Below are 22,345 nucleotides of genomic sequence, written 5' to 3' on the forward strand. Positions count from 1 at the left end.
AGCGAACACTATAAATGAAAAGCTTGATTTATGCTTGCTGCATCCGAGAAGGTCTGAGTGTCGACATCACACCATCAGGCAAGGTGCTTTGCGAAGTTCCGTGCGGATGGCCGGAGAAAAATGTAGCAATTTCGAGTAGCTTTGAGAATGTCGGTTTGCCGCGAAGAGAAACCCGCATGGAGTATAAAAGATCCAAACGTTTCCTCGTTACTAGTCACGTAGATGTTGATGTTTCCAGATAACATGGCGATATTTGCTTGTATCTGTGGTGATTTGCATTAACTGACTATGTATATACCAATACACATGTCCTTATCCAAAAACACCCAGACTGCTTTTTATTAGCAGCTGTAGATGAGGTCATAGTTTGTCCCTGGCGAAAGGCAGTCGGAGTCAGAGCCAGAGATGGAGTGAGACCATATGTCTGTGTGTCAGCTGGGCAGGGCGGGGACACTGCTACCTGCGGTCAGTGTCACCTCTTTGACCAGTGACTGACCGGCGGACTGGGATGACTGGGAGGAGGCGGTCTCGCTCACACTGGCAGCCAGAGCAGGCAGCTGGCTCGGCCTTCACGGGGGCGGTATGTGCGCTTTGCATTTGTGCACGTGTGTAAATTGGGAGTGTTACAAATAGACCAAATACTCTCGGGGAAAAAAAAGCTTTATACATGCACATTGGGAAAGGTTCAGAGGTGCAGTCAGTTTGTCACCACTGAAGGATATGAAAAGAAAATGAACAAAACAATGTACGCATATTACAATGCCAAATGAAAATGGTAACCGTCAGATGAGTGGGGAGTTTTCTTTGTTTTTGTCTTCAGACTATAAACTACAGTCAACCTTGGGTAGCGGAAAATAACAGCAACAAAATTCCCAAAGCTAATCAATTCTTGCCAGCCACTGAGCCAGGGGATGTGGCCTCTGGCCACACTGTTGCCATTTTGGGTCAATCCCTCTTTGATGGACTGTGTGAGAGAAAGCTGCACCCTACCAGGTTCTTTCACTACAAACAGACTCAACCACTTCTGATTTCAGTCACACCGCGGTCCGAGTCCGGACCCAGACACCTTTGTATCTGGACCCTGGAACTAAAACCGATAGATAATTGAGAATAACAACATTTTGACGGAGCGCTTCCATTTTAACCGGCGCAGCTTTTCTAGCCTTTACGGCACTCGTTCAGGGGTCCAGGAAACACACCGACCAATTACATGCGTTATTAATCACATCACGTGATGCTACTTAGCCATACTACTTAGATATGGGTATTCCGACAAGCTTCCCAACTAGAGTGAGATTTACACACACGGCGGAGACAGACTAGTCAGGGAATAATACGTGAGTCACATGGCGTTCTCCAAAAAGAGAAAAGAAGTCAGCGAGACCAGAGCCTTTAACCAAGAATAGACTCTTAAATCTTCAGTCTTCCTACGGGCAGTTCAAAACCAGTAGGTCTCACATGTTCAGACACCGTGACGATTATTAAAAGCGGTAATGTGAAGAGCCACTACGAGACAAAGCACACATCTTTTGAGCAAACGTACCATTCAAAGCCAAAATGAATGCACAGAAAATGAATGTAAGAGCCCAATATGATCAGAATCCTACCACATGGATTCACTGTCCAACAATAACAGAGGACTAGAGCTGAAATAAGTGGTTTTAATAACCACAGATAAGTCCCTGCACACACATTTCTCTTCGAAATTGAGCAGATGAGAAAAATAAATTATCGTGGCTTTTTTTGATTAACATCACTTCACACCTGAATGAACAGAATTTAAAGCTGCAGGGCAAAGACAATTCAGTTAAATTCATTTTTCTTAAATTAAAGACTTTATTTTAAGAAAAATATTTTTCAAAAGCTTTCTGTTCTGTAATTTATTCTTTAATGTAGCCCTTATTTTACTTATTTATTATTAGAGTATGTATTATTTATAATTCATCCAGTTCAATTGTAAAACGGACGATAAATATTGTTAACACATTATTCAATTGAACTTTATTTGCTTTGACAGTCAGTTGTTGACGACATACAGACGTCGACACATCTGCTAGGAAATTCTCTCTAAATGGACCTCGTTGAATTTGAATTGCTATATATGATATATATATATCTATATATATATATCTATATAGATATATATTACACCTGGTATTAAGATGTAATCTGGATGGAGCGTTTTTGAACTTCCGGGTGTTGTCAACGGGGTTTTCGGTTAGATGCCTGAAATAAGGTCTGTGGTTAACACAAGCTTAATGAATTATTTTCGTTTAGTTCTACGATATAAAATCAGTCAGTAAATATCCCACTCCTGAATTTCGAAGCTTTTACGTGTTTTGTTTTGAACAAAACGACTAAACGTCATCCCGCCGACCTCTAGTCCACCTTGTTCGTAAAGTCAACTTACGGACACTACGCTCAATGCCATAGATTGGCATCTAATTTCATTTTCAAATCACCTTTTGAGAGGGAAACTTGCGAGCTACTGCTAATATTGCATGAAAATGGCAGGAGTAATGGGCTCTCTGTCCATCATTCACAGAGTTTATGTCGCTATATCATTCACAATATACCGTATGTGATATCACCTCGTAGGGCCGGGGCGATTCTTCATCGATCACAGAAATATATCCGCATGCGTTCGCCCAGAGAGCAAGCTGCAGTGAAACACCCTCGCCCGTGATCGTCTAAGTATGGGAATGTTTCAGACAGAGACCCAACAACATGGTGCTCTGGAAACTCTGCAAATTAGAAACGGCCAATCGCAGCAGTACAACTGCCGTGCACGCACACTTCCCAAAGTGAAAGCAAGACAGCACCGTGTCAGGTTTACTTTTCGTCCCCATCAGAGCATGAGATACTAGGATGATCAACACGCGTTATCAGCGCTCCATTTGTAAAGCCATTTCCTCACGGCTCAAAATGACTGCGCTGTACAGTTCTGTACCAGTTCCTTTTTGTGAATATACTCTGATGTTGAGGAGATCTTTCCTTGCAGCTAATGAAAAGACATCCAAGTCCCGTTTAGGTTTGCTTTCCTTTGCTACAATGTCCTTGACAGGTGTTAACACCCACAGGCCCACAATAACGCTATTCTCTGCAGCAATATCCAATTGTGTTACAGAATGTAGGAGCAGAAAAAAAAAAAGGGAGGTGAATAAATGTGATCGGTGAGTCTAACGACAGAGAATGAAGCGGAGAGAATGAAGCGGAGAGATTGCTGGATGGATGCCCCCCCCCCCCCCCCGTGCGGTTTCTTTTAATATGGTGGAGTGAAGGTCCGGAGCTGCAGCAGCGGTGGAGGCAGAGCTGCGACCGCAGGAAGGGATGGAGCGAACTGCCGTGTGGAGATTGAACCACAGACGCACACTAGTTTTGACTCAGCGGGACTTCCGTGCACAACCCGAAGGCATCTCATCACGTCTTCGCCTGATGTCTTATGAATATCACGAGTCTTATTCACTCTCCATTCCACAACGACACATCCAAGGTCAAGGAAGGGACAACGACCATCCTTCCTTCTCCAATCTTCCTTTCCCGCCACCTACTCTTTCTCCCTCCCATAATCCATTTTTCCCTCCCCCTCTCCATTCCTAAATCAAGCTCTCTTTTCTTCCCATTTCTCTCCATTTCATCCTTCCTTCCCCCCTTCTGTTTCCTCCCCCTCTTAGAATTCTCTTTCTTCCATCTCTCCCCTCCATTTCCTCCGTTATTATCAGTGGGCAGACTCTCCTCAAGGGGAGACATCTGCTGTAACGGAGCCACCACCCCAACGCCCACCTACAGCAGTGTGAGATCAGGCATCAACCATTGTGTTGACACCACAAACAATGATGCACAGATGACATCAATACGGCGATGCAGATAATCGTGCAAACTGCATGCGCGCGTTGGCCTCTGTGGAGGAAGGCTATCATTACGACTGCACGTTATTATCACCGCTCCGTGAAAGCGTAGAAGCTTAGAGAGAGCCTGCTTCCCTCTCTCTCCCTCTCAGACAGTGATGACTGTCTCTCAAATGCATAGCGACGCAGAGCACAACATGTGTTCACATCATCCATCAGTGCAGATAAGTCCTCCTCTCTCTGCCTCCCCTCCATTCAACACTCCCCCCCCTTTCACTTCTTCCTTCAATCTTTTTCTTTTTTTGCTGACAGGCAAACAAAAAAAAAGGCATGTCCACATGGAGTGCACAGCTGTGTGTCTGTGTTGTTTATGCGTGCGTGTGTGTGTGTGTGTGTGTGTGTGTGTGTGTGTGTAGGGGCGGACATGCAGATAAGCCTGTAATATTTCTATTTTGGATACGGGAAGAAAAAAAAAGTGGAAGCTTGTTCTCTGGTGGCAGAGGAAGGAAGAAGAAAGAGTGGGGGCTCTTGCCAACTGGTAGGATGTATCTGAAAAGAATCACAAGATGCTATGTAGGTGGTGTGTGTGTGTGTGTGTGTGTGTGTGTGTGTGTGTGTCTTCCTGTGAGAGCAACTGTGTGTGAGCTTATCCGTGCACGTACACGCTGTGCATTATTCAGATGGGATTGAAGGTGTGCGCGTGTGTATGTTATTTCTATCTCGCATGGTTCTGCAAACAAAGTGGCACCCGCCAGATCGGCCCCCGATGTGTTTCTAAGCAGTAAGCTGCGTGTTTAATGCCTTCCTGAAATAGACAGACGGAGAAACAAACGCGTGCAGCTTCAGAATAAAAGCTTTTAAATTACATGATAACAGGGGTTTAAATTGTTAAGAATTTATAGGAACGTGTGTTTGTCACTGAAATTAGAGGCGCTTTAGCCTATTTTCGTCAATAAAATAAGTATACTCATACGGAGGACTTTTATTGTGAAGAACTTAAAGAAAAGGAAATGTTAAATCGCCGGAGCTTTGTTGCCAGATTTTCTTCAATAAAACAAGTCTACTTATACTGCAAGGAGGAAGAGTAAAAATGATGTATAAAAAAAAACAACTTATAAGAAATCAAATCTGTTTATCCACCGTTTGACAGCCGCTCCTTTCACAATAAAATACATCCGGTCAGGCAGATCGCATTGAAGTGTCACGTGTGGACCCATATATGCGGGAACAGCTGTGTTCCAATCCGATGCTTCCGCTTACGAAAGCCGTGTTGAAAAGACAAGTGGAACCTCGGCCTAAGTAGCGTTACATGGGGTCAGGGTGGACGGTAGGGTCAAATGATCCCCCTAACAATAGGGAACTCTGGCTTCTACGCGCCCTCTGAATGGAACGAGAACTAGTAGAAAAGAGACATTTGAACAGAACAGTGTCAGAAGAGTGGAACAGAGAACAAGGCGGACAGATTTGAGCAGAGGTAAAGAGAGCAGAGTGGCGTTATAGCATCTATAATGGTAGAATAGAATAGCACTTTAAAGTCCAGCTCGTAGAAGAGTGATAAATGCAACAAAACAAAAAAAGTTTACTGAGAAGAAAAACCTAGGGAATGACTTGCGTAGTCTTGTGTGTGTGTCATGTACCTCCTTTGAGCCCGACTTGGCCATGTAGATGGCACTGCGTTGACAGGAGGCATCCAGACACACGGGGATGAGGTGGTCCTGGTAGCCGTCGCCATCTGCCACAAACAGACACAGAGAATTAGGCTGAGAAGCAACAATGTTGGACTGAACCAGAGGGGAAAACGAGCCTTTGTTTTCCAAAACTGTCCTATTTTAATAATTTCCTCTCCAATCAGAATGCCACGGATTTGTTCCGGAGTTGACTTTGAGCGCGCGCACTTCCTGGCAAACAAAGAAGTCGTTCCTGTTCTACGTGCGAGCCGGATCACAGGAACACCTGCTTGTTTTCCTCCGAGCAAACACGCATCCAAGCGACGCTCGTCTCTTTGATGCCTTTTAACAACGCCAGTTGACTTGAAGAATCATTTTCTCCGCTGATTCTCATCGCTATTAATTATTATTATCAAAATCCCGCGCAGGCTTCATCTCATGCACAAGCACAGGTGCGGAGCCTCCCAAAATCAAAACAGCAGCTCTTCAAAGCCCAATCACCTCAGCGCGCCAGGTTTAGTTTCAGATTTTACACGCACGCACGCACGCGCGCACACACACACACACACTTTCCGTCTTCGGGTCTTCACCTCTGTGAAAGCCTGGAACAAAACATTGTGAGGCTGCTGAAGGAAAGCACAGACCGCATGAATTCATTTAAGGCCATCAGATTAGTTCAGCTACAGGTCCGAGCTGAAGAGCAGTGCGCACATTAAACTTTGTGTATAGGCCGATAAACGTGCTTTGGTTTTGTGGCATAATGTGCGTTTGTGGTGTTGGATTTTGTTGCTTGCTATTAATCCTTGTGTATGTCTTTCTAACTCATTGGTGATGTTTGTATTTGTTGTATTTTTGTGTGTGTAAATTAATTGTCTGTGTATTGCTCGCCTTAAATTGCCCCTTGAGGGACGAATAAAGTATTTTGAATTGAACTGAACACCGTATAAACATTTTTTGGGGTATTTTTCTTAAAACCAAACAATTCATCGTAACAATGAGGGTACATTCATGAAAATCATCGTTAGTTGCAGTTCTGATACACAAAATATTTAATGCATCGAGTCAACTCAATTTGATTGAGATAGCCCAATATGACAAATACCGAATTTGCCTAAAGGAGGTTTACAAAAAATGGAAGAGCAACATCTTCAATGACGGACAGACGTGCAATAGATGTCACGTGTAAAGGGGAGACAAACACTACAGTATGGACAATCAGGATGACAACAATCCTAGATATATTTTAAACACGTATAAGAATATGGATCCAGGAGGACGTCGACATTACATGATAGTTTTTCTCTTTGACTGGAATGTTTGTTTATGACACACTAGCTGTTGTTCTCAGCTGTATTACATGGGGTTGAGACATTTATTGATGATTGCATCATGTGTAAATATGACTGAATTTAGGTCCGTAACAGATGATGTCAATAATCAGATTCCTTTGGTTTACTCTGTGATGTTCCCTTAAGCTGGACCTGTTCTTAATGAGCCACAGACCAATTACACTGCAGATGTTTAGATACATAAAAGCAGGAGGATCACAGGTGCGTCTTACAACACTAAGGAGCACTGCATTACAATTAAGGGTTCAAGGACCAGGACCCCGGTGTGACGCATGTATGCTCATTGTCACGGCTCACTGGGACACCTAAACGGAGGGAGACCATCATTAATGTTATTACCTACACCTTTGCTTTTCTTGCTGTGACTTTATTAAGTCTTTGAGAAATATCTCTAAAGAAAACATAACAAAATTAAAGGAAGATACCACCAGTTTTCACTGCTGTGGAACAAAAACACAGAACAAGAATATCCGATATTTGGTTTGCTGAGATTCGGCCATTTCCCAAAGACACTGCATGTGCGCTCTGCGTTCAGAGGTCGGCACGTAAATTGACACCAGACACAGAGAGGGCAAACTGCTTCCAGGCTTCTCTTGTCGCACTGCTTCTCCGAGTCCTTTTTTCAAACAGGGCAAGTGCGACACTCCCGAACAGATGTTGTGCCACGTGGTATGGAAAACCGAATGACACTGATGATGAATGACAGTACAAAAAGCAAGCGAGGAGGAGAAGCCGAGTGTGGCTGTCTCCGCAACTGAGTGAGAGGCAGAGAAAGAAGAGGAAAAGTGGGACGGACGACGTGATGTGCTGCTGAAGATAATAAGACAGCAAGTCCTTCTTGTACTGTTGCATATTTCAAATCAGATAAGAAAAACGTCAAACTGTCTGTGGTTGACGATGAGCCTGATGAACTCCACAAGCTGAAGCTCGTGGGACTAAACAATGAAGTTGTTCTTTATACAAGTGTTGCTGGCGTTTTGACCTCCGCAACCCGTCTGTAGTTGCCCTAAGGTTTCACTATTTGTTTCCAAAGTTGGATTTCTAATATTATCAAAGCCTGTGGCTGACGAAGACAGAAGACATTTAAAATGCAAAAAATGTGGATAGAATACATGCCGACCCAAACCATCATCTCTCAATAGTTTTAAAATGAACCGTTTCTAGTTGATTTCCGTTAAGTCTGTGTTAAAACAAAGAGTGTGTGGACAGAGAAAAAGAGAAGAGGAAAATCAAGAAATCACTCAATTTAAATTGTGTCAATTTAAAGGAGGAGGCACACACTGCAACAATGAGACACAATGACGAGTAAACATCGGATTTTGCACTTGGGATGCAACTAAAAATTATTTTTGTCTACAGATTTTTTTATTCATGCATTCATTATTTAGAATATTAGTATATCATAATCTCAAATTTGCAGAGCCTGAAGAGATGTCTTAAAACTGCTTCTGCTGTCTGGCCAATATCAAACAATTGAAACATATTCAATTTGCAATGATATGAAATGAATGAAAGCCGGCAGATACTCGCACTCAGAAAGTTGTGACCACTTACTCTTTAGTGCTTTCTAAATAAATGAATATTGGATTATGAAAGCTATCGCGCATTAATTATATGTCTATTGACTTGACCACTTTAAGACTTAAAGATAACTTTACCCGCCATGGGGAGTACTACTCAGCTTGTAAAACTGTGGTGCGATGTCTTCTGTGGGTTTGTCTCAAGTCTGAGAAATGAACCCTGATGATGTCATCCAGGTTACCTTGACCTAATGACTTTATATTGTCAACAGAAACCCTCTGTTACAAAGTGTTTAAAAGATGTAAGGCAAGTTGGGTGTAACATCAAGAAAAACACAGTTGCATTATGGGAAATGTAGGAGCCTGTGTTTCTGGAGCTTCACCTATGCCAGGGCCCGACAGTCAGGATATCTCCGCTGCATCTATTGTGACCATCCGTTTCTATTAAGGGCCCTAACGCCATGGAAGTGCAATATTTTGATTGTTCCAACATAAGTCAGCAGCCGCTAATCTGTCTCAATTCTAAAAGGAGCGTCACTTAGCACACATTCAGGCACAGGCGGCTGCAAGTATCTCGTGCCCAACATATTGTGATGGCTTTCTAAATTTAGAAATGGGCATTGCGGTCTAATTAATTGCATTAGCGTGGGTGTATTGACAACATGGGTACATACTGAGTGCATCGAGTGCAGCCCGTGTTCTGCAGTGTAGCTAGATGTGTAGAGGGTGAGCTACACGAAGGAGAGAAAACAAAAAGACACGGGCAGAGATAGAGAGAGAGACAGAATGAGTGCTAATTCAGTCCTGCAGAGGTTGTCACTCGCCATGGTGCTCTGATGTTTACCGGCAGCTCTGCTACGCAGCACGCAGTCCTGCGCTCCTTCCCTCCGTGCCACCTGTCCTTACCTCCATGAATACCTTCTTTCATCCATCTTTTCATCCGTCTCTCTTTTATTCCCGCTATGCTCTCCTTCACCCGCCTCCCCTCTCCTCCTCCGACTCACTTCTCTCTCAGTAGCTCACTCCCCATTACTCCCTTCTCAGTCTTAATGCATCGGTTTCTCTGTCCATCTCTACTCCTCTTTATTCAACATCATTCTCTCCCTCCCTGCCAGCCTGCCTCCCTCTTTTCATCTTTCAAACCCGCTGACAATGCGTGGCGTGACGGAGATTGGCTGGGAGATGCTCAGAGGGAGGACACTGCAGGTACGGGTTGATACGCAGAGGGCGCTGAGAAGAGGGGAGGCCCGGGAGGGAAAACAGAGGAGAAAACGGGTGAGACAACAAGAGGAACGAGAGAGAGAGAGAGAGAGACCAAGAGACAATATACAGAGACAGTGCAGATATGCATTACGACACAATGGCATTCATAGAGTACACTTCACCAATAACTATGCAAATCACAGTATGCACACGCACAAACACACACGGTGGGCTGCTGCCGGGAGCCTGCGTCTCATTACAAACCCTAAAATCTGATAGAGATTTGTGTGCTTTCTGCAACAGTGTGTGTGTGTGTGTGTGTGTGTGTGTGTGTGTGTGTGTGTGTGTGTGTGTGTGTATGTGTATTAAAGGTGTAATAGAGTGGGAGATGTGTGTGTCATTTGACGTAGGTCTCGTCTTTCGGGAGAATATAAAAACACAGGTTTGAAAGAAAGCAAAAATACATAACTGCTTTAAAAAAAACACAAAATATCATTTTAAACTCTGGAAGCTTTGTATTTGTATTCTTATATGTGCCTCCATAATATCTGAGACAAGTTAAAACCTAAAGGAGCGCATCTACGTCACTTTAACATTCGCGGCCATGCGGTTGACTCTGCATGTATCATAAATCAAAAATCGAAATTGTCACATTGCACACTCGACCCATTGAGTTGGATTTCATTCATCTGCCAGGTGTAAAAGTAGTGCAAGTATGTAAAAGTGCAAAAATCCCAATAAGGAATGTGAACGGTCCGACACTGAGGCTACCCTCTGACAGAATGATGTGAATTGTGCCTCCCCAACCGCCCAGTCGCCTTCCATTCTATTATTAATAGTGGAACACGACAAAAGGTAGCATTCATGGATTTGTAACTCCTATTATCATTCTTTGACTACTTCGATTTTGGGGATAATCATGCTTTGGAACTACAGTTCCCATAATTACTTTGAGTCTGAAGAAAACATTTAAAAAAAACAATATTTTTTTAAATGCATTCAAAAATAAAGTGATAACTATAGTAAAGCTCTGTGGGTGGGTCCTTATCATTTAGAGTACTACTTATGCATAATTACTGCACAGCAGATACTAGAAGAATAAGAAAGGTTTTACCTTCAATGGACACTTTTATGTCAGATGTACTTTGCGATTTGCATTAAATTGCATATTAAAATGTGCAAATGAATACCGCAACTTTCAAAACTGCAAACCCAGGAGACTGAATCATTTGCATATGGGTTGGGATATTTCTAAATGCCAGGGATATCACAAAAATGGTGCTTGATTAGTGAGCTATTTCTACTTCATTAACATGGTCTGGAGGGACGCACGTTATTATGTGATGCTGCTCGCACAGAACTCTGATCTCAACTCGCCGAGCAGGACTCCGGCACCTCACCCACGTCTGCAGCAGTCTGACACCGAGAGAGAAAGTGATGAAGGATACGAAGCTGGAAACGCAGAGCAAGTCAGAAAGCGGAGCAGGCTGGTCGGAAAACAAGACAAAACAGCAAAGAAAACATACAAAAGGGAAATGAAGGTTGAAAAGGAAGAAAAAAAACAAATACTGCAAAATGTATGCAGGGGTTGAGTTGAGAATGAAGCCGACAGAAAAGAGGGAGAGGAGGAGAGGTTGGATGTAACACAAAATAATAAGATGAGTGGAGAAAGAACGCCTGAGGGGAGAGCAGAGAGAAATAGGCTGTCCTGTTAACATGCTGACTTACCTGCACACACACACACAGACACACACACACAGACACACACACACACACACACACGTACGTGCAGCACGACAGCCTCTCCTACTTTAAATATCACCTCCAAACACGCTCCCGTCTCGCCGTCTGAAAAAATCTCCCTATCTCGGCGAGCTGCTGGCCTTCATCCTACCTGCAGTGGAGCTAGCTGACACACTTGGTTGTGGGACATCGTTGTGCTTTACCTAATGATGAATTATGCATCGGCCGCTGTCACTTTGAAAAATGCAATTACCTCAGTGATAAGGCAGATGGCCTGTTTTGTCTGGCATATGCTGTGCATCTATTAAGAGTCGAGCGCTGGAAACGGAACCGCCAGCGCACAAACACGGGCGGGTGGACGGATTCCCGTGTGCATCCGTGAACACACACACGCACGCACACACGCACGCACACACGCCTCAGGTTTAGCCAAATGTGTTCAGCCAGTGGAAGCTGCTCAGACACATGACATCCAGCGACTCGGCAACACAGACGTAGCATATGGATCCATAACAATTGTTTATCGTGTTGGCCGTGTGTGTGTTCTGTGGGGAGGTCAGTGCTGTGTCTGAGATGATACTGAGGCAAAAAGAGACGGAGAGACAAAAGAGAAAGAAGTAGGATACAATATGTTTAAAAAAAAACACTGACTTTTGAAAGTGGTTGTCACACTGGCGACCAGGCATCAGAAAATATGGTTGCCTTTTTCAGTCACCTTATACTTTGAGAAATTAAGATACTCTACTATAAGTCAGCTATTTAAAGAATAGAGGCTTTGTAAACAAACTAAATTCTTCGTGGTTTGTGTTGAGTCTGATACGTTACAGAATTTGAATGGTACATGAAACACCTCTAGTGCAGCTGCTGTCATGTTCTTCAGAGGAGGAGTGCCAATAGGAGTGACTTTTGAATAGATTAATTAATTAATTAAAAAAAGTTAAAGCCAAAGTAAGAACTAGGAATGTACCGATTGAACCTTTTTCCAGTCCGGATACGATACCTTGGCTTCTGGGTATCGGCCGACACAGAGTCAAGGTGCTACCGCCATGTCGCGCATGTGTAATCAGACGTAGACATAGAATGAAATCAAGACATCAGCACCAGCACCCGAGCCAGCCATTTAGGTCAGTATCAGCCCGATATCCGAAATAAGTATTCCTGTCACTGAAGACCCCAGACAACCAAAACCACGACAAAATGTGCCGGATCCCAGTAATGAACAGACCCAGAAGGGAAACCCTCACCAGGTACATGAATCAGATCAGGTTAGATCACCATTAAGCAGAAGCAGATGTTACTAAATACAGCGCCATAAAAAGAGGACACATCTGTCGACGGGAGTGTGTAAGCATTCTTTAAACTGTAAATACACGAGGACTATATGGATACACATTTCTGCACGTCTGAGGATGCTGCAGCTTACTAAATGAGCTTTCCGAGGTGAATTCTTAGATAAAGCTTAACTTTATATTTTTGTGGGAGAGAGCAGCTTGTGTTTTCGAATTACCGTTGCAGATGTCGTCATATATAATCATACATTAAAAAAAAAAAAAAAAAAAAAACACCGTCAAGAGAAAGAGAGGTACAGAGAAAAATGTAGAGGAAGGCCGACACAGATGAAGATGCAGAGAAAAATGTAGCGGGAGAAGGATGGAGAGATCATTGACAGTGTGATGGAAATAACTCCCACTTCAGATCACACGGGGATGCAATGCTGCTCTCTGCTATATTTCACCCTCTCCTCCTCATTCCCTCCATTCATTCGTTATCCTTCCTGCCATCTTCTCCTCCACGGCCAATTTTTTATTTTTCTATCCTCCTCTCTATCTCACTTCATGTGGTTTTTGAAGTGTGCCTCCTTCTTTTAGCTGGCTGGCTCTCTCTCTCTCTCTCTCTCTCTCTCTCTCTCTCTCTCTCTCTCTCTCTCTCTCTCTCTCTCTCTCTCTCTCTCTCTCTCTCTCTCTCTCTCTCTCTCTCTCTCTCTCTCTCTCTCTCTCTCTCTCTCTCTCTCTCTCTCTCTCTCTCTCTCTCGTTTTTGGCCTCCCTAAGGTCACTCATTCAAGGTTTTTCAGTACAGCCAAACTGTGCTCTCTAATTAGCCAGAAAAGAAGCTGGTCAGATGGCCACATGCAGAGAGACGGACACTGAATGAGGAGAATATTGACAGAGTTAGAATGGTGGGAAGAGATATGCTGATGCAGTAGGAGGTTAATTTAAGTACTTTCGATAAATAGATTACGAATAAATATTGGTAGAAACATTGGAAAAGGGGAAATGCACAAGAACAGCAACACATAATTAAATGTAACCCAAATAAAAAATAACTTTTTTTTGTGACTGTCAAAGAGGTTTTGTTTCAACATAACCACCATTTTTAAAGCATCAAATACTGTGAGGTCACAACAACTCAAACTTATGGGATGATTGAAATATCTGAAACCAAGTTGTGAACTAAGACCTCGTGAATCGATCACATTGGATGCAGGCTTCACTACATTGTGATTGTCAGCCTAAGTTTGCACTCGATTGGTTTACTGGACTTGACCAAAATGCAGCGCTGCTTCCTGAAAGTGGACGAGAGACACGACGGAGTCAACTTGAAATTGGAGTCGAGCCGTCATTATTGTTTTCTAAGAGCCTTGTGCTCTTCGAAACACTTTAGTCATGAACATATTGGTCGTAATAATATGAACGCTGATGACACGGCAAAAAAAAGTCAAACCCTCAAAGCACGGTGAACGAGTCGGGGTCGATGTTTCAAGACGGGTCGGGTGGGTTGCCGTCACGCACTGAGGACAGTCGGCACATCACTCCCTGTCAGTTATATTTCAGTATTATTACTGATTACACTTGTGTTCAATGTAGTCGCAATGCGTCCCAGACCACCTCCGGAGGTGGTTCTGCCAACGGGATCACAATCCATCCATCCATTTTTGCGTTCTGGGTGCATTTACACACGTAATTTCATGTGGTCAAGCAATATATAATAGCAATCTGATCCCCCAAAGGGCATTTTAAGGCATGGTGTCAATAATTTACTTCATTGAACGTATACAGTAATAAGCACTGAAGGGAAGGGACCATTGTATCACTTCTATATTCTTGTATCACATTGGAGCTGCATGTGTGCATCTTTCTGACTATAGTAGAAACTACAGATATGAAATACATCCATTTTGGACTTTTGTTTTTATACATAAGAGTGCTGGTTCTCTTTCAGCCTGGTGTGCAATTCTTGTCAGAGCCAATCTCATCTGAGTCATCCCCAGTCTCCCATTCAGCCCCATTGATTTGATGACAAACACTGAATCCACTCTTGTTGGCGGGCAGCATGTTTTCTTTTGTTTCTGCCTGACAATATGAAAGTTAAAGATACGGAAAAAGACAGAAAGGGACTACCCGATATAGTGAGAGTAATGACTGTGATTCAAACTAAAGTCCAGCACTGTTTGATGTAATCTGTAATCACCTATTCAACTCTTGCTTTTCCCACCATATTCTAAATCCTTTAAAGAATGTTGGATATTATTGTTGTAAAACACTAATCTCTCTTATCTCTTAAGTGAAGCTTTTATGAATAATGGAAAAAGAAAAGGGATTTTAAAAGGATAGAGGGGGTGATAGTGGGTCACAACAGAGTCCCCATCCAACGAAACAATACGAGTGACGCCCAGAGCTGTTTCGATGAAGAATCGAGGGAGGAGAAGGAGAAACGGGGGTGAGAAGCGAGTGAGCCGTAGATAGCAGCTATACAGTAGATCAAGAGGAATAAAGATAGACAGCGACAGCCGAGGAGGGGCTGATTGAAGGAGACAAAACGGGACAAAAATAAGAGACGTTCCATCCTGCAAGGCATCTCTCTCTCTCCGAGAATTTGGCAGATTATTAGAAGCGTGACCCTCAGAGGCTTCAATCCCCGGCTAACGAGGGCGACGTCTCCCAGCCGACGGGAGGAGGAGAGAGAGATTAAAGAAATGAAAAAGTTTCTGTCTAAATAAGCTTGAGATTTAAAAAAAAAAAAAAAAAGGGTCGCCGCCCTGAGAGATGATGAATTAAACGCACACACACACACACACACACACGCACGCACATAGAACATATCGGCAATTTCCCCTCTGGCTCATACATTATTGCCAATTTGGGAAGGGGAAGTTTGTTCACTAAATATTTCATGGACACCCCTAGCTGCTGTGAGATTAACCGATTAATCGTGCCAATAAGGAAGTGTTTATCAGTGTGACGCTCTGTGCCACAGGAGCCCAAATGTTAATTAACAATGCATCAAAAGTCACACAGCTAACGGCAGCACATATCAAACTGAGTGATGAGGCCACAGTGGCAAAATGTAAAAAAAAAAAAAAAAGGGGGTTTTAGAGAAAAACAACGGAAACAAACCAGAAAACCCTGTAAGCTTGTTAGGATATGAAATCGGATTTTAATCATACTTTTGAGACATAATGAGAGTAATACCAATTTCATACAGAAACAAGCCTACAGCCTGTATTACCGATTGATTTAGTGTTCATTTTCTGGTCTTCCTTTGATGAACATGAAATGATTTTCAGCACATAGATGGATTTTGCTCCGCAGCTTTCTGTTGTGACCGGGCCTTTACCTGGTCTGGTATGACCATTAGCTGACGGTGGCTAATGGTAGCCAACGTTCAGATTCATATTATTGCGTCACTTCTGTGATATTGCGGTGACATTACTCCGTTTGCTGACTTTACGTCTCCTACCGTATCTGCAATGTGAACCAGCACGTCACAGATACACTTTTCAATAAAAGTAGGGAAATTATCCCGGAATTGCCACTTTTGATAACTTTTGCTGGTCATCAAACGTTGCGCAGTCTCATTCTAAAGCTAAGAGTAGCTCACATTTGGCCTTAAGACCCTGGAAGACTATTCATTCGTCCGGATCAGCCAACTGAGCAGTGTGCGCTCAGAATTAATCATATTTACTCCGGGAGGCACTCGGCACAACCAGTATATATATTCCGACGACGTAAAAAGAGCCCATGAGGCTCGCAGGGAAAAAATAAACAGGAAGAATTTAATTGCACTATCGGGCATGCAATGCGATGCTGACAGAGTGAAGGGTGAGAGGTGACTGACACTGCTAAAGAGAAGGAGGTTCTCCATTGACACTGGTAGCATAGACTCTCTTTCCCCCTGATAAATATCGAGTATTAATAAAGCCTTGAACAAGTGGTAGCCCCAGGCTACTTTAATGTGGCCTTGCCATTGGCCCTGTTAATCCAAATGGTATTTAGCTTCTAAAACAAGCATAGGGAGCCACCACAACTCTTCCCCTGGCCGAGGTGGTGGCTCCGACGTGAGTGACCAGGGGCCACTTTTGGCGAAACAGGCTGCAGTCTGGAGATTAGAGAGCCAGCGGAGATTTGTGGAGGATAAATGTAAAGCTGAGCTGAACAATGAATAGTACTGGCCAAGATTGTTTAGGGGGATAAACGTTCACAAAAAAAAAAATCTGGCTCTGTGTGGGATTGAGTGTGTGCATCAGAGTGTGTTGTGTAGGAGTGTGTGCTTGCAACAGTGCGTGCACGCGTGAGATTAGCCTGTCTGGTACAGGGGTGAGCATTTGGGGTGTGTGTGTGTAGGGGAAGAAAGTTATGTGATGAGAGAGCTGTAGTGTAAATGCCAAAGCCAAAAAGACCAGACAGTCCTATTCGGAAGCCTTTGAAGCAACACGGCTTCAAATGCAGAGGGAGCTTAAAAGGATTTAGGAAAGGAATAGATCTGACACACACACACACACACACACACACACACACACACACACACACACACACACACACACACACACACACACACACACACACACACACACACACACACACACACACACACACACACACACACACACACACACACACACACACACACACACACACACACACACACACACACACACACACACACACACACACACACACACGACATTTTGGGGGAAAGACATTTTTGACTTGTGTTTTCCATGTTTTCTCTTTTTCTTTTCCATTTTGAGCCCGTACATTCTAAACCCTCACATATATGTTGGTTTACTAGGTTTAAAAGGGATCTCTCTGTTACTCTGTCCCAACCATACACAAGGTTCGTCAAAGATTACAGCAAATGGCAAATCTCTGGTATTCTCACCGAAGTCGGCGAAGGAGGACTGTCCGATAATCTTGGCTGGTGGCTCTGACGGCATGACTTCTTCTCTGGTGAAGTTCCCGTCCTGAGAGGAGAGAGGAGAGAGGAGAGAGGAGAGAGGAGAGAGCGGTGAGTGAGACATAAACGGTAAACATAATGGTTCTGTACTCTTTCTATGCAGCAGGACCGAGGTTGATGGGACCTTAAGCGGACCATAGATAAGCAGTCACAAAGGATAGCTTCTGTGTGCATCTATGTTTGTGCACAAGAAGTACATACATGTGCAAGCACCGTTTATTTCCTGTTGCAGTGTATGTGAATGAAATACGCTGACAGGAAGTAAACATGGACCCAAGCTGTTGTCTCGCGATCAGTTCAGTTAAAAAGCCTCCCGAGAAACAAAAAGAAACTGAAAATGTGATGATTAAATGGATGTTCCCAGAGCAAAGGTGACATTATAGAGTATATAACTTATAACAAACCAAGAGTAAAGCAACAAATCCTCACATCTGAGAAGCTGGAATGGGTAATTGTTTTATCTTTTGCTTGAAAATGGATTGAAAACATCTAATGTCTGACATTTCTGCTCGAAAAAGGACTCAATTTAAAGATTGTTTCAGATTAATTGACTGTAGACTAATGAATTCATAAACTGATACTCTTTTCTTTTCAGCTGTAATTGATGTAAAACTTAAGTTGTAATGTGCACCCTTAATAATGGCAACAAACGGCATCATTTGACGGTCCTGGCATGCACCGGATGCGCTGAACCGACACAGGAAGTAGTAAAGGGATTTGCTGCGTATCAGGTGGGAAGTAGTGCCGCAACACATGGTGACGTGACGCGACGTCCCAGGTTCACCTGCGTCCCGATGAAATATATGGGCCTAATTCCAAAACAATGGGTGTGGGCGTTCATACGCACATCACATGCCCTCGGTGTGTGGTGCCCTTTACAGAGGGCATGGGAGAGATAAGGAGATAAGCATATTAGTGTGTGTGTGTGTGTGTGTGTGTGTGTGTGTGTGTGGGATCAGATGGGACTCTGTGCAGTGGGAAACTGTTGCCTGCTGATAGCAGCATTAGTGATTTATGAGAAAGAGAAGGTGACAGACATTCAAGGAGTGAGTCAGAGAGAGAGACGTATGCATTATGTATAAGTCCTGTATGTGTGGTTAACAACACTCAAGTTACTGCTGTGTTCACTTTTCTGATACATGTAATTAAGTTAATGAAAATGAATACTTTATTCTATAGCTAAAATATGAGGAATAAGGAACAAAATCATTAATATCACATGTTTTTAAATACTTCACACAATCTACAAGAATAAACTCCGGTATGAGAAGATAACATTTTTTTTGTTTTTTAGACCAATATTGCAACATCTTCTGTATCATTCCCTATACACAAGCATTTAATCATTCTATGGTACATTGGACACAGTCAACGTATTAACTGCTCCTTCATGTAGACCAGGCCGATGTGTTATGATGAACTGATGCATGAATTGTGGGGCTGACTCCTTCTGCTCCGTTGCACACGGGGCTCTTTTTCACAGCAGTGATTTACGGGGGCGGGAGGGACATGTGAGAGAGACGCTTGGAAAAATGTGTCTGTTTATTTAGCCGAGATCGTCATTCCTATTCTTTTTTTTTTTTTTTGAACGAGGCCTCCGTTTGATGCCTCGTGTCAAACGGAGGCCTACACTGGACATTTACGAACACTTGACAACTTAATTGTTCACTTCTTCTCTGCTCCGGATAAATACTTATATTAAATCGCGATTGTCGGTTTGAATGCCATTAATTGTTCCTCCAAATTATCAACTCAATGCATGCTGTTCCAGTCTGTATGACGACTAAATTACATGAACTGATTGGTCCGTGAGCGTCACTCGCTGTGCCGGTTCAAAGCAGATTATTTTGTGGTCAAAAACCTTACACACCATTCTCCACGTTACTTCTATTGTCGACAGAAGCCTTTTCAGTTTGGCCGCTGACAGCATTTTACATTAAGTTTGGTTAAATGACAGAACCCACAAAAAATAAATCACCGTGAGTGAGACAAGACCAGTTCAGATCTCAGTGAGGGGAGGGCAGCATGTGGGAACAATACGGACTATTTATTCTAAAGGTAGGTCTCCATCATCTTCGCCCCACAGAGGGGGTTCCTCTCCTGAGGGAGAGAGCAAAGGGAAGAGAGGGTCGAAAACCTGGTCTGGAGCCCTGCAGAGACCCGCTGTCTGAGTCCCGTTAAGTGACTGCCGATGAAAATACCCCCAAATAACAGCTTTTAGATAAGAAAAACAACTCATTCATAGGAAATAAAATGCCTTTATCCACCGTTTTACAGCCGCTACTTTGACCACGAAATATATACCCGGTGGCCCTCCTATCAGGCGGGGTCACATTGAAGTGCGGACGCACATATGTCGGCACAGCTGAGCTCCGATCGCAAAAGTCACATTTGAAAGAGACGCGTGTAACCCCGGCCACTGTGACAGCGAGCCACTATGTACAACACCAGGACTCTGAAACCAGGGCAGCGTAATTGAATTCAGGCATCACTCATTCTATTTTTCACATCTGTCCTTTTCATACTATAACAGCTCAACATGTCATGTCTTGAAAAAGGCCTCTTGCTCTATCATAGGGTAGGTAGATGACGGTTTTCTGAAATCGGTTTTCTGAATCTGAAATTGCGGGAAAAAAAAGGTTGTCTATCCTCACTGGAGGTGTAGTGGGTCCACACTGTCACAGAAACGGCCCTCTTGATCATCTTAATGGCAGCCTCATACGCACGGTCTCCAACTCCACCCTGAGACATTTAGATTAGTGGACTAATGAATAGTGCTGCCAGCGTGATGGTCCAGTAGATTTATGACGGCGTTCCCTTTAGGTCAGCTAGTACATCAATGTTTTAACATATGAATGAGGCCTCTGCAGGACCGCTCATAAAGGACAGGAACGTGAATACTGGTAAATGGTCTTATAATCTGGATCCAGGCAGGTTGTCCTGCGGGGGGGAAAAAAGAGTCTTTGGCAAAAGGAGTGTTTTATGTTTTGATGGGAAGATAATGACTTTGCTTTGGATAAATAGGAGCTGGGTAGCTGGGTAGCAACAGCCACCGTGACGGAACAAACGAATATCATCACACACCATCTAACATCTGGTTTTGAGGGTTATGTTGTGTGAGAGTGAAAGCATTATTTCCGAATATCATTCGTTTTACTTTCAGTGTCTGCTAATCATACACTGCCTAAACTGTGACTGCAACCCGAACAATCCTAATGAGGTTATTTGCAGAAGATTGATGCCAGAAAAGTGTCCAAAAACTGGATACGTGGATAAATCATATAACACATTTAATATTATTAAATGACCATTAACATGTTTTAACAAGTTCTACATGTACAAACCTGCAGTCTACCACTGGGCTACAAAACCTTCAAACTGAAGTCACTTAGTCACATGATGTCCACGTTGTGTTTGATGCTGTGCAGGAAGCCCGATGTTACATTCAATGTGAATTATTCACGACAAACATGTTGTGCTTTCAGAGGTTAATCATTCGCATCTACTTTGACGCTTCGAATGCTGATGAGGCAGAGATGTAGAGGCATTTATTTCTGCGATTTAATTGGGCCACGTCCCTCATCCAAAGATTCAGGCTATCACTGGCAGCGGTGACATTTGTTTGTCGCACAATTCTATTTGTTTCAATTTGTTAAGAGCAATTGGTTCCTTAAACTTTGTGTATTGAATGTGCAAACAAACCTTTGACGACAGAGTTCAACACACACACACACACACTGAGGGTGGGCGAAAAAAATCATCACAATGTTGTTGGTTTTTTACTTAACAGTACAACCTCACTCATTTCCGTCTTTTTTTAAATATAGCCTTACAAGGTACCAAACACCACACCAAATCTCAAATGTAATACTTCTTTAAAGTTTCTTTTTTTTTGTCAATTACTTTTCCAAATATTTATCAGTTACCTTTCAAAACACACATGAACCACTCTTCACATGCATTAATGAAATCCACTGCACAGCACTAACTTAAAACTATGTCACTTCCAAAGCTGCTTCTACTGTTAAACGTGTTATTTCCTTCTTCCAAAGCAGCGCTGAAGAACATAAGGAGCAAATGCCCGGAGTTGACTTTGTGTGTCCCAATTCATCAGAGCACACAAGGCCAAATAGCCTCCTAAATTACCGTGTGCCCCGGCTGCTGACGGACAATGGAGCATGTAAAAGTGCTCATTCCACATTAAGCGCACATAATCGTCACTCGTCCTCCACTCTGGCTAAAGTAAAGATGAATGCATTTAGGTAGATTTTTTACATCGCAGTGGCGCTAATCATTTACAGACAGCATTCCTTCTCCTCACATGATTTATGAATAATTCATGCAAAAAAAGTAAAGAGAATTCTATATCGAGCGATATACAGTATGTATTACCCTCCTGCTTTCTTAAATGCATGCGAGTACGTCCAACTGACCTGTGCAGAAGGATATGATGCACTTTGAAGCTGATCTCTTCAAAAGCGGGGAGAATCAACTCATGTTAATTAGATCATAAGCTTCCAATCGCGCGCACACAAACTCTGACACAGATGTGGCAACAGGGTGTTAACTCTCTGCGCATTGAGGATGAGATCTCGGTGTGATTGACTGCTGCTGGCTGCCTGATTGAAAGATGTCATGATTAAAACTGTGACGCGTGTGACAGTTTGAGAGCAGCTGATTGATGTGTGAAGATGAAAGGATTACATGTCTTCCTATTATTCTTGCATCTGTTCACATCACCCCCCCCCCCAACACACACACCTCGCCAAACAGTGCAGTG

General features: G+C 43.2%; 1 protein-coding gene across 1 annotated transcript in view; it reads right to left on the minus strand.

Annotated features, from left to right (window-relative positions):
- The window catches only part of itfg1 (integrin alpha FG-GAP repeat containing 1), a 121,461-nt gene that overhangs the window by 73,643 nt on the left and 25,473 nt on the right, over window positions 1-22,345 (minus strand). Inside the window, exons 8-9 of the mRNA XM_076077925.1 lie at window positions 17,491-17,572; window positions 5,486-5,580 (exon numbers count right to left, since the gene is read on the minus strand). Coding sequence (XP_075934040.1) covers window positions 5,486-5,580; window positions 17,491-17,572 — 177 coding nt within the window. The remainder of the gene's footprint in view (window positions 1-5,485; window positions 5,581-17,490; window positions 17,573-22,345) is intronic.

This window comes from Anarhichas minor, unplaced genomic scaffold, assembly GCF_050575085.1.
Source record: "Anarhichas minor isolate MPS153535 unplaced genomic scaffold, ASM5057508v1 ptg000062l, whole genome shotgun sequence".
Classification (NCBI taxonomy): domain Eukaryota; kingdom Metazoa; phylum Chordata; class Actinopteri; order Perciformes; family Anarhichadidae; genus Anarhichas; species Anarhichas minor.